Source organism: Hoplias malabaricus, chromosome 7, assembly GCF_029633855.1.
Source record: "Hoplias malabaricus isolate fHopMal1 chromosome 7, fHopMal1.hap1, whole genome shotgun sequence".
Classification (NCBI taxonomy): domain Eukaryota; kingdom Metazoa; phylum Chordata; class Actinopteri; order Characiformes; family Erythrinidae; genus Hoplias; species Hoplias malabaricus.
This window is the reverse complement of record NC_089806.1, coordinates 20,355,662-20,372,957: the sequence shown is the minus strand read 5'-3', so window position 1 is coordinate 20,372,957 and position 17,296 is coordinate 20,355,662. Positions and strand designations below refer to the sequence as shown.

General features: G+C 39.3%; 1 protein-coding gene across 2 annotated transcripts in view; it reads right to left on the bottom strand.

Moving 5' to 3' along the window:
* cdc42bpb (CDC42 binding protein kinase beta (DMPK-like)) overlaps window positions 1-10,080 on the bottom strand; it is a 69,639-nt gene extending 59,559 nt beyond the window's left edge. The window contains exon 1 of one of the 2 annotated variants that reach the window (XM_066677741.1): window positions 9,283-10,080. In XM_066677741.1, the coding sequence (XP_066533838.1) occupies window positions 9,283-9,457 (175 nt within the window). In that variant the 5' untranslated portion in view covers window positions 9,458-10,080. The remainder of the gene's footprint in view (window positions 1-9,282) is intronic. The other variant, XM_066677742.1, reaches the window with a different exon arrangement.
* Window positions 10,081-17,296: the final 7,216 nt, after the last annotated feature.

Here is a 17,296-nt window from a genome sequence, read left to right as displayed (position 1 = left end):
TGTAAACTAATGAGCAAACTTGATGTTTGTTTTATTTGCAGCATCCATAAAGATGTTGCATGAAAAAAAATTTTTTTTTAGCCAGAATCACAAACTTGCCACCCGCTTATATTGTGTAGTACTCTGTTCCACCTTTAATGGTGCTATAATCATATTTGAGTGTCGTCTCAACCCAAGAAATCCTAGAGTACTCCACTCCAGTGCTGCGCTCTGTAATCAAATAATATATATTAGATTGATCACTGTGGTAACCAAAGTCTTAAATCTCTCCTTATGTACATATTCAAGAAAAAAAATCTGAAATTCTGTCTTACCTGCTAATTCATTCAACTGTTCACACACTTGTATTAGTACCGGACCTCACTAATTCTCCTGAGGCTGAATTCAATTACATCCTCCCAAAACTCTTCCAATATTTAGTTAAAAGCCTTCCAAGAAAGCAAGGGCTTGTAATGTAGAAAAGGGAGAGAAACCCCTTTTAATGTCCCTCATTTAAGAAGGGATGCTGGAGTAATAGCTGCTTATACAATGCCAAGATTAAAGCATGTACTGGCTATAAATCATTTTAAAAGACGCTTAACCTTATGAAATTCATACACGCCCCTTACATACCACAGATTTAATAAAAATTGTATCATTTTATCTAGAAGAATATTTAAATGATCCGTTTGTGTAACTTAAAAAAAAAATCAATGTGGCCTTTTAAACCTCAAATGTTTGCAAAGAATGTATGTGAAGATCCAGGACATAGTCTGCAGAGTGACTGAAAATTCTGAAATACCTCATAAGCATATTCAGGCAGATGGAAGATCTCAGGCTACGAAAACACTCATTGTTGAAGACATGCCACGCATTTCCAATGTAATGGGAGCTGCAGACTGTGTGTTTCCTCCTTTTATATGTCAATCATTATACTCTTTGAGCCAGGGATTGACTTAGTGAAGGATGCAATAACTAACATTACGAAATCTGTTTCACTGTGAATTAATGACTGAATTTTAGCACCTGAACATTACATTTTAAACATCAGCAGTTCATACTTCATCAATCAAAAATACAGCTCATTTTATTAGAGATGGGAGGATTGATCAGCCGTAAAACAAAATTGGAGGATTTTCAGCTCAAATACATGAGAGAATATTTAAAAGTAATACTAGGTAAGATTTGGTATTTTGTCCCCGAGTTCCCCTTAAAGTTGGAGTGTAATTCACTTTTACAGCACTGTACTGAAATCAGTGGGGAAGGAGGAGTGTGGCTGATGTTTTCCTATCCTCCTCCCAAATTTACATTTTATGCAGTGATAAGCTCTAAGTAGTGACAACAGGCTCAATTATCCTTAATGCTGGGCAGTGAAACATCACAATAAATTAAGTTTGTTGTAATTTTATGATTAAAAATAATACTTAATTATTATCTGTGCACGAATATTATGTGCTGCTTTAAGAGATGATCACACAAAATGTGAACTGTATTTAGCTACGTACTGAAAGTCTGACCGTATACATTATCTGTCTTACACCAAGTAAAGTCTTTTAATGCTCCTAACTTGAAACACCAAGTACATCATACAGACAAGGGAAAGCAGAACCAATATAGAGACGTCCTGTAGCAGAGGATTCATCTGTCAATGTGTACTGAATATTTCTCCAGCTTGCATTGATATTGTATACTCTGTGTGTGTCTTATTATGTCATACTGAATCCCTCATGACAAAATTATAATACTGTAAAACATAAGAGTGTAATACTGTATAATAAATAAATAAATAAATGTAACTGCAGCATTTAAAGTGAAAAGGAAATTTACATTAAGCAGCTGGAGAATAAGTAGCCACATCAACCAAGAAGCCTCCCCATGTACTGTAGTCTACACATGGCTTTAAAACTTTAAATCAACGTTTGACTAATAAAAAGTGAAATTACACATAATTCTCTTTAGCCTTTGAAACATCTGTAAATAGACTCTTTTTTTAAAAAATGCATTTGGCTGATCATGGCAAAAAACTACCTGCAATTGGGATAGAGTCACAAAATATATGTATGAAACTATCCTTTTTGAAAAGAAATCCTCAGAGCTCCACCTGATGCAAGTATATTAAGCTACTCCAAGTGTGTTAATGTACCAAAACATAATGAAAACTTTGACTGTCTGCAACAATATGAAGATTAAAAATACTGGATGGTTTATTGGCCTATCTAATCAGCATATAATAGCTAAACTTGCTGTGTCATGGCACAGTTTTATGCAAAATATTATGGGGTTTCAATTTACACAATGGAACATTGAGGCAAGCAAGCAGCAAAATTTTTACAACTCTAGTTCTCCCCAGGATACGTACATTAATGAGAGCAGTAAAAATATTAGGCAATCATTAAAGAAATTAAGCCTTTTAAATAGCATGTGTTGTGCTTAAGATGCATGAATCAGTGTTTAAAGGAGCCATCTGTAATACTGACACCAATGTTTTAAAATGGCACAAGGTGTGTTCTCTAAACTACAATATAGTTTCAAAACAGTGGAGAGATTTGTTTGACCCCACCCTCTCCTCCCCAGACACAAAGCATGACCAGCTTGCCAGTTTGAGGAATGCTGAACATATACGAACAAGCAAGAGATGCGTTTAAGAACTTTGGACCGTAATAGCTAAAAAGAATGTGCCATAATTAACTTATTTACCTAGATTTGTTCATAGAATATGCTAGGGTTTTCAAACAACTCTTACACCTCTCCTTCATTTGTTTAAAAAAAAACTCATATGAACTTGCCTCTATGTCTTTAGAAGAGCACTGAGGCTTTTTGGGTCTGGTAAACTATAACATTATTCACTTGGTCACTTCTCGGCTGCAAGATGCTATGTTTGTGGACTTAGCATCCCGGAGAGTTTGGACTAAAATGTCATTGGGCAAATGGTGGGATCTCAGACTAAAATTTCAATACAGCCATTCTTTGGACTTGCCAATCCTTAAAGAGAATTTATCTCAGGGATGCCAGTGCTTCACATTAGCCTGTTTCTTTAATCTATGATCACACACCCTGTATATTTTATGACCAAGTACAGTAAATATTTTATAGATTGCTCCTTTAAGTGCAAATAAAAAATCTCCTATTAAAGTCTTACAACCTGAAACTTCTTCAAATACTGATAGGGCCTCTACGTTAGGACCTAAAGAGCAGATCATCATACCAGCACCCTGAGACATACACAAGCCCTTGGGTGACTTATAAGAACATTGCAAACAAGCCTACTCACATCCAACAGTGCAGTTGCACACATTTTTTCCTTTTCCTTGCAGTTTAAATACTAGAATACTCCCATATGAAAATGATTGTTGAAGACATCTGGAAAAATACAACTCTTTCTCTATGCAAGGGAAAGCTCAACACTGAACGTTACTTTAAAGAAGCTGAATATATTATTGTAACTATACCAGTTTTCAAGCTGCAAAAAATCCTACAGAAATTACTCTTCCAACGAGGACAACAAAAGATAAAATGGAAAGTTAGTGGGGAACAGTGTAAAACTCATGGTGCTGGGGCAATTTTAGGAGTGCAATAATTGCTTCTCACTTAAACTAAGCCTACAGGTGTCCAATAATAGGGCAAACTGGAAAAATTCATGGTAACTGCAGGGACATGCCCAAAACAACAGATCAAATTCTACCATCACTGTGTGGAGGTGTAAGTTGTCCTAGTTTTTGCTAAATGTTTCTCTAAATCATAATTATTACAAATTTGATTTGGCATCAGGGCAAAATTGAAAAATATTAAGAGGACATGGCACAGACTTTAAAAGGTGCACTATTAGAGATTTTGCCACCAGAGGTTGCATTAGCGTCTCAGAGACAAACAATCTATGATTCAGCAACACTCTTGACTTTAGCCTCACATTCTCCGACCTCAATCCCACCTCCAGTGGTGTTTAAATTCTGAGAGCAAAGCTAATAAAGTCACTCTGACTCACTCCAATTGATCTTATAACATTCACAACAAATCCATAATATCCATATCAGCTATCATGCCGGTCTTTCATGAAAACAGACATTATAATAATGAAAAAAATCATTTTACTAGGGGATTTTCCTTTCAATCATAGTGCTTAGTGGTTCACAAAGCAACACAAATGGTACAAACCAACACGGAATATAGAAGTCCAGGGAAAAGAAAAGGAGAAGTTAATGTGCTCAAGGGACTCACTGTTTGGGTGTGTTTTTTTGACATTTTCTGTCTGTGTGAAGGAATTACAGCATTGCTGTGAGAATGGTTCACTGGTGTGAGAGGGATCTCCTCACCGGTGCATAGGCAATAAAATCAGACTGTCCCTTTGCCAAAAAACCAGGCTCCGCCAGGTCCGGAGCATTAGGGGAAGGGGGGAAAAAAAAGTAACCGAATGAACCTTGGTGAGCCAATCTGCAGTGAACTTGTGAATAAGATGCTAACTTCAGGCTTGTGAAGGCTTGCAACTACAGCAGCATTTAAGTTGGAACGTGAAAAATCCAAAATCTCAGTCAGCCAGATGCCACACAGCAGTGAGTGAAGTAGGAATTTACCCGGCGAAGGGAGTTAGAGAAGAGAAAGCAGTCTTTCACAGTACACCATCACAACACGTCAGCAGTGAGGTGAGAGACCTGGGAGAGTGCTTCTAGTAAAATAACCATGAATTCAGAGCCCTGTTTGAACCTTTCAGCGGAACCGTGTGTCCTCCATGTCATAAAAGTCAGTCCAGCGTTGACTGTCATTTTGTCCCACTCTGTGTTAGTTGCTGAAGAACTTTTTTCCCCTCAGTAAGAGAATATGTAGATTGCTATGTTGTCCTGAGTGTTCTATAGTGGAATCTGCCATCTTGCAAACAAAAGTTGTGGGCAGTGTTGGTGTCATTGAAGAGGGCCACATTTTCCACAGGGCAGGGCGCCATCCCGAGGGTGAACAAAAGGCCTTGAGAACAGTAAAGCAGAGCAGAGAAAAATCCAAGTGCACCAAAACACATCAGCACAAATCATGTGAGAATGTTCTCACTGCCAACTGGCCAGACCTAACTGAAGTGGGAGCAAGAAACTAAACACAGGAAGAGGGTCCTGTGCTTGTTTCTGTTCTATTTCTCAGATGATTAGCAGCTAAACTTTAACCAATTCTCTATTTACCTGTTCTGGTGCATCCAATATGCAAAGCACCCATGGCTTTGACCCTAGGTCAGTTCACAAATCAAGTGTAAATTCAAATGAATGATTCTAAATATTGCTTACAAGCACACACAGCAACAGGGAAACTCAAGAGACGACACACAGTTCGACCTTATACACTGAATTATACTTCAGAACGCATGTTTGTCACGGGACATAGCAGAAAGCCATGCACAAACACATCGGAAGCCTTGATAAGAAACCGAACAAATTGTGGACGACGTTGTCAAGGCAGCCACCCTAACTGTAAAGCACTGCGGGAAACCCTGTGAACCAAGAGTGAAAACAAACCAGAGTTCAATTTCAACAGGCTAAAAAGTGCAGGTGTGAAAATGCACTAATTCTCTAGAGAGAACATTTATTTGTGCTGTCGTTTTGTTGTTTTAGACATTTTGAAAATGTTGGGATGGGAGGGATAAGGATTCAGGAGAGTATGCTCTAGTCAAAGCTCTTGCAGCAACACAGCATGCTTGACTAGCAGTTGCTTTGATGTTCGAGACTGGCACAGATAAACAGCACTGATCCCATGAGGGAGTGCCAGCCAGAGAGATGTAACAATGTTTCCTAAGCCTGCTCCCAGCTAACCCTCTCCCTCATTCTGGGTCAGAATTAAACAGAAGCCTAACCTGCTTTGCAGCATGCCTTCAAAGAACAGAACTCAGTGTTGTTTACACATAAACACCAGGGGAAAACCAGAATATTCAGCTGCTACGCTGAGGTTCTGGGTACCTTATCCATACACACCCTACTAGTCCTACCATCTGTCATAAAATGGAGATGCACAGTATGTGAATAATACTAGCATTGGCAGATATATACTTGAAAATAAAATATCAGCATCAAAAAGATAGATACTTGAAGCAGAAAACTGATAATGTACTTGCTTTACTTTACATTCTGTGAAAGCAACAATGGATTACAGGTATAAAGGTTAAATATATACTTACTTTTAATGCATTTTCTAACCATCGACCAACAAATATCACTTTTACATAATAACCAAGTGGATATAGTTACAGCTTCTACATTTTACAATATGTAATACAGTACACATGAAACATAAAAATCTTATGAAAACAAATATCATTTTTCAACATTACTTCTGGGACTTGTATCTGAAATTCCTACCAATACTAAACCTATGAAATAAACAACCCAGTCCATTGTTTTGTGATCTGCCCAAGTCTGAATAATACACATCTAAAAAAGTAAAGAAAGAATGATAGCAAGAGTTCATATGAAAATGTGCAACACAGAATTTGAACATAATCACTGCAGGTAATGTTGGTTGACATGTTCATTTCCTTTAGCTTCCATTTCAGTCAGTAATGCCATGCCATCAGGCAGACAAATAAGCATAAACACCTGCATACCACAGTCCATATTCTGCTGACTTCGATCCCACTTGTTCCTGTATGAAGCCACATAAGTCTGTGTTCCTTCAAAGCATGACATGAAGAAGGAAGGGCAGAATTTAAGGAACTGTCCTAACAATTGGTCTCTGCGGAAAGCATTACTTGAAACCACAAACAGACACTACTACAAGACTTGCCAACTGTACTCATATTGAGATTCATTAGTAATCCTAAAGTCCTTACATGGAAGTCTGTTCACTCTGCGGCCTTATTTGCAGAGCCTGCGAGCAGTTATTTCCAGGCACACAAGACCAAGCTCCTATCTCTATGAATGGAGAGAGAGACCAATATACTCAAAACTGAAGGTCAAATTACTGTTTCCAATGAATGATAAAATCTGACAAACACCTCGTGAATGTGTATAGTTTGGCTCAATAACGCACCAAAAAAAATGTCACTTTTCTGCTTGGTCTTGCTACTTTCTTTGCACAGATCTCCATGCCGAGGGGGGGTTTCTGTACTAGCGCTATAAAACTGTCAACCTCTGCTGGCAGTGTATCAGCAGACCCTATTGTAGGAGGGGATTCTATCCATAAACAGACAACACGCTGAGCATTATGAATATTCTAATTTTTTTTCAACCAGTAACCAATCTCTTGGTTTATAATATCTCTCTGGTCAACAGCAGAAGACGAAATGTGGTCAATGTCAATTAATGCAAGCGATGTATTTTCACCTGCTATCTGCCATGCATTAACCCAATGTATGTAAGTATGTAACTAAGAACAGTAGAAGACAAACTTCAAAAATGCATCGTCTACCATTACACAGGTATTGGTGCCACATTAAGCTAATGTTAAGAAAGGTTTAGATCAAATCATATCAGGCTATAATCTTAACAGGCTAAATATTGGCATTTACCCAAGGTTTCAATATTAGAAATGGAACAGTAAATGTGATATAATGCCTTTGCATTTGTTTTTATGCTTTAAACATATTTATAAATAATAATAAAAATAAAACACACTGGTAAGAAGCAGTGCATGTCCTTTATATTTTTTTTACAGAACCGATTAAAATCCATAAATATAAATTGTACATTTTGGGAGTTCTTAACTATATGAACACTAAAAATAGTTTCCTTAACATCAGGCACAGGCCACGGTGTTAAAATATTTGGGTACAAGTGCAGACCACATTGCTTTGTCTGAGCCAAAAACTTAGCTTCATTTTCCATAATCAGGAGTCCAGACAGGAAGTGACCAAGAAGTGAGGTAAGGAGGAACATACAAACAGGTTTCCAGAGTCCTGGAAATTGAGTCACACTCGGGCATTTTTGCATGTGGTGGGATATGAGGTGGCACCTGCTAGTGATGGGTTCCTCAAGGACCATGGTGGGGAACAGACACACTTGTTTGTAATCTAATTACTGACGTCAATGAAACACTCAGAGCAGAGAATCCTCTCATTGTTTGGGCTGACCAAAGTTACAAGGTCAGGACAGGCCAGGAGAGAGGGGAACATTTTTTTTAATAAAATAGTTGCCCACCTAGGGTCCATTGCAAGGGCACCACAAAAATCACTAGAAGAGGAGTAAGTGACGGTCTGCCATCAATCTTTTAAAAAACAAAAAATAAAAAAAAAATCCCAGAAAAGTTCAGATTATGCAATGGATTCTTGCATAAAATGGAGGAAGAGAAGCTGTTAATTATTTACTATGAGTTTATTTATACAAGACTAAATTTGGCATCACTGACGTTTAGGGAAATTCTGACTGCCATTGAGAAAGAACTGCCCTGACCATTTGTCTCTATGCTTAAAAATATGACAAATTCCTCAGAGTACGTTTGAGCAATATAGGTATTACTGAAATGTATGACTAACTAGTAAAAAACAGTACTCTGTAAATGTTTATGGCACATGAAAATTTGCATTTAAAAGGGTTATTTATCTGAAAAGCATGCATTTCTTATATCAGGAAGACAATAACTTAAAAAAATAATACCAATATTATTAATATATTCCATAGCAGATGATTGTGAAATGCCCTATGATGGAATAGTATCCTGTCACGTGTGCCGCTTCCTCGAGGCCAATAATTTCTGGCTCCAGGTCCACTGAGGCCCTGAACAGGTTGAAGAGTGTTTTTTTAAATAATTAAACACATACATTCGTATATACATACATAATTGTTTGTTGAACTAATACCAAGCCTTTCCTCAAATAAACCTGTATATCTATACTCGTCAGCCAATAGAGAGTTTGGCTATTCATCGCTCCCTCATATTGAATTTGCTGTCAGAGCTCAACAAATTAATGGGATGGAAAAGTCTAAAAACAGTCTGCCCCTTAAAGAAGTCCATAAAATATCAGGAGTGTGTACTTTTATAGATTCTTTTACATTTGTAGTGTACACGTTTATTTACGTACATAAAAATCGGATTTTTTAAGACAAAATATTCACACTTAATACTGACCAAGGGTCAACAAAATAATAACAATCCCTAAACTGACAAATGAATGGTCTCACGCCCTAAACGAGCATAACCTGTACAAACAAACTTCTGGTCAAACTAAAAAAAAAAACCTGGAACGCGGTAGTAAGTATGTGTGGGACAGACAAATCCTTCACGAAAGACCAGTGACCGATAGGGAGGGCTGTCCAGAGGCTGCGGGCCTGAGGTCTGACCACCAAGTCCTAAGAGTTACAGAGACACGGCTTTAATAAATCACAGAATAATCCGACTTACCCCACTCCAGAAAGTCCGACACATGCTTCTCCCGCTTCAGGGGCGAGCTGCTGCACTCGTTGTACAAACAGATTAAAACATCCAGGAGTGTCTCCACACTGAGGGAGCTGCTGGTCTTCTGGTGCCCGTCCAGCAGCAGCTGCTCCAACTTCTTCAGACGGACTTTCGCGGACATTTTCACTCTCTCCCTCTTAGGGCCTCAACACCACTCCCTCACTATAAACACGACGAACCAAGAGAACAGGGAACAAACCCCGACAATTAAGCCCCCGACTGTGTGCGTCCGGCCGCTGTGGAGCACTAAAGTGCCACACTCCAACTTGCTAGCTAGCTATCCAGCTAGCCAGCTAGCAAAACAAGCCCAACATTATGTAGAGCTCCGCCGCTGAACGAGGCTCCTCAAAATTCCGACGTTACAGTGTCGTTAAATCTCTCCGCTCTTCAAGCTCGAGGCCCCGCCAGCTCCATCAGATTCAACGACTCTTAACACGAATCCCAGCGAAAAATATCCGTGGCGTTACTTTCCACTTTCAAAAGCGGGAGGTTGGGGCTTTTTTCCTCTCTTTAATCCCGTCGAATCTCACACTGACCGGACGTCCATTCCCTCCCTCAGCCTTGGCCCAAAGGATCCCGAGAAAACGAAAAAAGCCCCGAGAAACACACCTCCACGCGCCGCTATATCGAGGTTCACAAGCGCCGTTTTTCTGGGAGTGGTGCTCTTTCGCTCGGTCACTCTGCGTGAGCTCGTGCTCACCGGTGAAGCCGAATATGGCCGCGCGCGCGTTCGTGTGCAGCCTGCGCGCTCTCGCGCTCCCAAACACTCCAGACCGGGACACCGGAGTCCCGCCCACCGCGCCGACACGCCATGGATACGCGTGACGTCACGACTTGATGGACACCCTCTGGGAGCGGAGCGAGCACTGACCTCAGCACTACACTCTGATATAATCTGATATCGTTTTACAGCTTTTCAGCTGTTACAGTCAGCACACGAACAAGGGTGCCTATGTATTCTCTATAAGGTGTGTCATTTCACTTAGAAAATCCACAGATATTCAAGGAGTGTCATTTGAAGACCTGTCAATATCCAGTTTGGGTAAACGCAGGCCTGTGCGGAGGTGGTTTTTACGATAGAAAACGTATCATGAGAGAATTATGTATTTCCACTTTGAAACTGCAGTTTTCCAAAGACAGTTCAGAAATGTAGGCTTCCTTACATTCTAAACCTAAAGAGTCAATCCCATCAACTCGTGCGGTGGGACGAGCTGCAGACGAGTGGTGGAGGGATAAATGGAGATAAAAGCGATGACTAATTGCATTTTCATAGATTCACACATACTGAAGGTAAAGGAAAAGAGTTACATTTAACCAGCTTTAAAGGTATAAGAAGACTTGTAAAGATATCATTCCAATGAACTGAGATTAAATTTAAGGGCTTTAATCAATGAAGTGGGGAAATCTTTGATTTGTGGAATGATAATATTTAGCTATTACTACTACAAACAATATTAATAACATCAAAACACTGGCCATAGACCCAAAAATATTAATAGACAAAATTAAATGTAGATATTAAATAATGAAATAAATATTTCAAAATAAAATACAACATAGACACGGATAACAATCACTGACATCAAAAGATATTGATAGTGAAACAAGCAAGAAAATAAACAACCCTACAGACAAACTGAGAGAGTTCATTTCATGGGCATCAGAGACAAGTGAGCCTAGACATTTTCAATTAAAAATATTAGTTTTTAGACATTTGTTAAAACAATCAAAAATGTGGGCCCTTTTAATGCATTGAATCAATTCAGCCCTTACCCAGGGGCACTACAAGAAAAGGATTTTTCATCCAAAGATTTAAGATTTAAGTTTGGAGGATATCTTCAAGATAACAAGGCCCACTGACTGGATAGAGTGAGAGGTCAGGTCGGGTCATTATTATTATTATTATTATTATTATTATTATTATTATTATTATTATTATTAGTCTAAGGTATAATCCTTACAAATGTGGCAACTTTTTTAATCTCCTTCTAACAATGTCCTGGTTTATTCCATTGTAGATATATTTATGCAGTCTGTCAAAGTACCATTACTGCCAAGTTCCTGTGAAGAAAGCAAGATATCCTGAGCAGCTGCAGTGTGGATAGCAGGAAGCTGCTGACCACACCACAGCGTTACACACACACACACACACACACACACACACACACACACACACACACACACACACACAGCCATTTCCTCAGTACTCTGTGTTCACTGAGTAGTTTCATTTGTACTTTTCATTGTGACCATTACAGTAAGAACCAATATTATGAACCATTGTAATAAGAAATCAAGATCCATTACCTCTATTCAGGAGCAAATATAGAGCAGGATTCCTTCGGGAACCTTCAGTTTCTTACTCTGATCTCATTTCTCTGTCCAGTTTCTTTACCCTGATCCCCAGAAAAAAATAGTTAGAGAATGATGCCCTCTGCTTGAAGTAATTGGAACTGCTAATAACCCTTTTAAAGTCCATTATGCTGCTCGAGTCCCGGTTGAGTGCAAGGGGGCTCGAGCAGCATAATGGACTTTAAAAGGGTTATTTTGAGCTCATTATGTAAAAGGTGAATGTTTCTAATAAAACTAAAAATCAAACCAGTTTGTAATTCAGTCTGCCCAGGATACAGAATGAAGGCTTTGCATATGGTCTAAAGCATAATGTCTTTAATGCTAAGGAATAGAGCCATTGAGTACTAGTAGTCATCAGATTCAAATAAAAATGCCCGGGACCCAAGGACCAAGAAGCTGTGTGACAGTGTGCCGCCCAGGGGAAAAACTGCATTATTAAAATTACATGTAAACCTCAAATGCTATACAGCATTGGTATTTATTGTGTCCTCCTTGGTGAAAACTTCCTAAGTTCATTCTTAGGTGTTGGTTGCACTTTCTTCTTCATAGACTGTAATATATTTCAGTGGTTCAAGTAATGGCCAAGGAGTGGAGGCTTCCATGTGGACTAACATAGCATTTAGGGTACGTAGATTAAATACGGCTAAGTAACATTTAGGTTGCCAGGTAAAACAGACAGATGAGCCAAAGATTAAAACCTCCTAATGAGACTTTAGTTTGAAATTATTTACAGACAGTTGATCTGAGACAGGGGGAGGCACGGGGGCACAGCAGGTAGGGTCGCTGTCATACAGATCCTGGGCCCTGGGGGTGTGGTGCACTGGTTTCCTCCCATGGTCTAAAACATACATTGTTAGGTGGATAGTCTACTCAAAAGTCTACATAGGTGTGAGTGAATGTGTGAGCGTGTGTCGTCCTGCAAAAACTGGCGCCCCCTCCAGGGTGTGATCCTGCCTTGTACCCAGTGATTCCAGATAGGGTCGAGATAGACCCACCACGACCCTGAACTGGATAAGCGGTTACAGACAATGAATGAATTGAAGATCTGAGCTTCTTAACTGTCTGCTTGATGCTTTATATACAGGGCAGCCTCTGATCTCAGCTAAGTCTCAAAAAGTACATTTTGTGCTGCACTATCTATGACGTGTGGCTTTCACCCACATTTGGATGCTCTGACCTGTTTAGAGAAGCACACAAGAGAGATGAGCTAAGAGATCAGACAGAATCTGTTTTGCAGCTTGAGAATGGGAGCATAATACGCACAGCCAATGCATCACATTTCACATCTTGCACCTTTTCTGAGTTAAAAGTCATAAGAATTTACAGTGGGGAGGCATTGTGGGTGCCAAAATGAATCACTGTTTTGTTTATACAGTGCACCTGGCCTATAGTCTGATATTTTGTATATTAATTTCCGGATAGTACTGCTGATGTGCACACTGCTAAGTTCTGAACTACACGTGCATATTCATCAACATGTTCCAGCAACCCAAATAAACCCATATTACGTGTTACTTCAAACGTGATGCATTATCTATACACTAGAGGGAGCCCCTAACCCAGACCTTATTTCGTTCTTTCTTTCTTTTTTTTCGTCTTCTACTTCTAATCATGGCTTGTTCTTTAGTAAAGCAGGGCCTGTTTACTAGAGAACAAAGGACTGGCTAGATTTTAGTTGACTGGATTAGTCTCAGTCTGCCATGCCAGCATATATTTTTAACTTTTGCCAACTTCTGTGTATTGTCTTATGGGCCTTAGGATGGCATCTGTGATTTCTTCTAGGTTAAATCCAACCTAGTTAAAGGCCAACAAGTATTATGCAGAACAAACAGATCTTACTACAGTTTGTAATTTTTAAATTACAAATTGCATCTATCTGGTAAATGGAACTGACATAATGGAGAATAAATGTAGAACAGAGTATGACTTTTAGTATTGTTGTTGTTTGTTTTTTGGCCATGCAATGAATTAACAGATGGTTTACAGTGATGGTGTTATTTCATAGTGAAAACAGAAAAGTCCTAACACATATTTCTTTTTTACAGTTACATATTTCCCAGTGACATTTTTGATTAACTATATTTTTCCCAGTGTGGCAGCAGGTAGTGTCACAATCACACAGCTCCAGGGACCTGGAGGTTGTGGGTTTGATTCCCGCTCCGGGTGACTGTCTGTGAGGAGTGTGGCGTGTTCTCCCCGTGTCCATGTGGGTTTCCTCTGGGTGCTCCGGTTTCCTCCCACAGTCCAAAAACACATATTAGTAGGTTGATTGGCGACTCAAAAGTGACTGTGTGAGTGTGTGTGTTGCCCTGTGAAGGACTGGCGCCCCCTCCAGGGTGTATTTCTGCCTTGCGCCCAATGATTCCAGGTAGGCTCTGGACCCACCGTGACCCTGAATTGGATAAGCGGTTACAGATAATGGTAACCAAACTGGTGTGTAGGAATAGGAATAGGAAGACAATATTAATTGGCAATGTCAAGAATAAGACAACCAGGGATTGGCTGCAGTACAACATTACAATGATCTTTGTCTAATTTTTGTATCTTGTGGCCACATCAAATTGCAGACACACCAAAAGCCAGCAAGTATATCACCACTTTTCTGCATAACTGAGAAACCTAGACCTATGGAATATATAATGTGTTCTGTAACTATATCCTTTGATACCAATTTAGTTTGACAGGGAGCAATATCTCAGCTGCCTGAGGAATCCTTTATTCCTGTCAATCTGCAGACCCATTTCAACACTAAAATAAGCCAGATTCAACAACGTGGTTATTCAAGGTCTATTTTTACCGTGACCCATTCTGAAAAATGTTTTGATTCCGGAAATTTCACAAAAGCTGCAGGGAAGAAGTCAGAAGGGTATGGATCTAATCAACTGTATAAGAGAATGTCAGGGCAAGATAAAGTGTCTGAATAGAATTAAAGCAAGATGGCTGTATTAAATTGTCCACACCTTCACAATCACATGCATAGATTAAATCCCTGTTCTAAAGTAGACACATCAATGTCACTGAAAAATCAAATTAAGAGGGGGAAAACGGATGAAATGTGCTCTTTCTAACCTTCTGCTTTTTAAGACCCATGGGCTTCCACTTCTTTTCAGACTACTACTTTTGTTAGGAACATAAATGTGGAAAAAGGCTTGTTAGGCTGATCTACATATATCTTATTCCATCTGTCTGCTTGTTACAAGCATCAGCAGCAGCTGTACTCAAATGACACCAGCAGTGTGTTTAAAGATTTACATGCTCAGGTGTGTGTGTGTGTGTGTGAGTGAGTGAGTGCACCTTTCCCTAGCTGCAACTGAGACACTGGAAAAAATGCACTTGCCAAGAGCCAAAGGTTTTCCATTTTCCATTTGGAACCTGGGAGGTGAGACGATCACTGACTCTATGAATGGAAGCATCTCCTTTCTCTAGTTACTTTCTATGACATCAAGGCTGTGCCAGTGGCAATGTGAGACAACCATGGTGTGACACTGACCCTGACATCTGACCTCTTGCCCTGGTTTCCACTGTGTGTGATCTTACTGTGTAACCTAAGACAAATATCGGTCTGTGGGTGAGTAAGCGAGAGAGTTAGATGTGAGACGGAGGGATATCAGTTTAATGAGTGTGCATGTGTTCTCAAATGGGATTGCACTGTGTCATCATGGATTTTCATGGAAAAAATCACAAAGGAATTAAATGAGTCAGACAAGGTTTTGAAGATTTGCTTTAAATAGCCTTTTAGATTCAGTCAAACAAAATTTATACCTGTACGAATTATAAAGTCTATATATAGGTTAGTGATTAAAAATGTAAGTCGCTAAGGATAAGGGCATCTGCCGTTTGCCTTAAAGATAAACATACATTTTCAAGTTTTGATCCAGTAGGTTCTCAACTTAAACATTAATGCTGGTGCTGCTTACAAATTAAACAATATATTAACTAGGCAGAAGGAATAATGTCTTTTTTCAAATGATTAGTTACATATATTTATATAATATTAAGTATTTCATGTTTTTAAAAATACTATTACTGGGCCTATGAAAATTTACATAAGGTTTGTTTTACTCTTGGAGTTCTGCTGACTCCCTATTGTTTTAAAAACACCAGTTTAATTTTTAAATATATACATATATTATTTCAGACTGTATTATTAATTTGTCTTCTCACAATGGAAAGATTGATATAAATATGTATAAGGTTTTTTTAGATTAAAAAATAATGGTGATTAACTTTCTCCTGTCCCTCAAAGTTGAAGGATTCACAATCAGTGTATGTGATGTTTACAGCTTTGGTGGTCTACAACATCTTGCGTGGTGGTTAGTCTGTTATGTTTTCTAGTGCTATGCCAAAGGACTCTTTAATCTCCCCAGAAGCAAAAGCAGAACATTAAGTACATTTTGCTTTCTGACATCTGCACATTTGAACTGGAGATTAATTGTAACTGTCGCACAGTACTGCAAATATATAGATATTGATATAAATAAAGACAGGGTATTGCCCATTATAAGGTGATGGTTCAGACCGAGATAAGAGATGTGGCTGCCCAGTCATGCCACTTCATATTATGAGAACATTTTTGATCTTAATGAGATAATGATCAGCAATTCTGCTGCCAGAAAGCCTCTTTCACTGTAACATGATCAATAATAGTTTATTAAGAATTTATAAACCATTTAATTAAAAATGCATGACTGAGAATAAATCACCCATGCACTGGATGAGGTGTTTGGTTTTTGTAAACAGTGATAGCTCACTAAAATATACTTTTTTAAGCTTTTTAAGTTTTATACTAATATATAAGGAAGTGTTGGGCAATGTTTTGTTGGAAAAACTGCAGAGGTTCCCTTAATAAGATGACTGTAGCTGCCTGGTGGCTAATGGAAAGGTAACATCAAATGTAGCACTGTATTTCACCTTAATTCCAGAAACAATTAGTATAGTATGTTAACAGCTAAACAGAAAGCAGTGCTTTGTTTAATTATATTTCACATGTACTGAATATGGACGGCATGGTGGCGCAGCAGGTAGTGTCGCAGTCACACAACTCCGGGTGACTGTCTGTGAGGAGTTGGTGTGTTCTCCCTGTGTCCATGTGGGTTTCCTCCGGGTGCTCCGGTTTCCTCCCACAGTCCAAAAACACACGTTGGTAGGTGGATTGGCGACTCAAAAGTGTCCGTAGGTGTGAGTGTGAGTGAATGTGTGTGTGTGTCTGTGTTGCCCTGTGAAGGACTGGCGCCCCCTCCAGGGTGTATCCCTGCCTTGCACGCAATGATTCCAGGTAGGAATGATGAATTCAGGGATATCCTGAATTGGATAAGCGGTTACAGATAATGAATGAATGAATGTACTGAATATTACACAGCTCCAGGGTCCTGGCGTTGTGGGTTCAAGTCCCGCTCCGGGTGACTGTCTGTGAGGAGTTTGGTGTTCTGCCTGTGTCTGCGTGGGTTTCCTCCAGGTGCTTGGGTTTTCACCCACAGGTAGGTGGATTGGTGACTCAAAAGTGTCCATAGGTGTGAGTGTGTGAGTGAATGTGCGTGTGTGTTTCACCCTGTGAAGGACTGGCACCCCCTCCAGGGTGTGTTCCCGCCTTTCACCCAGTGATTCTGTG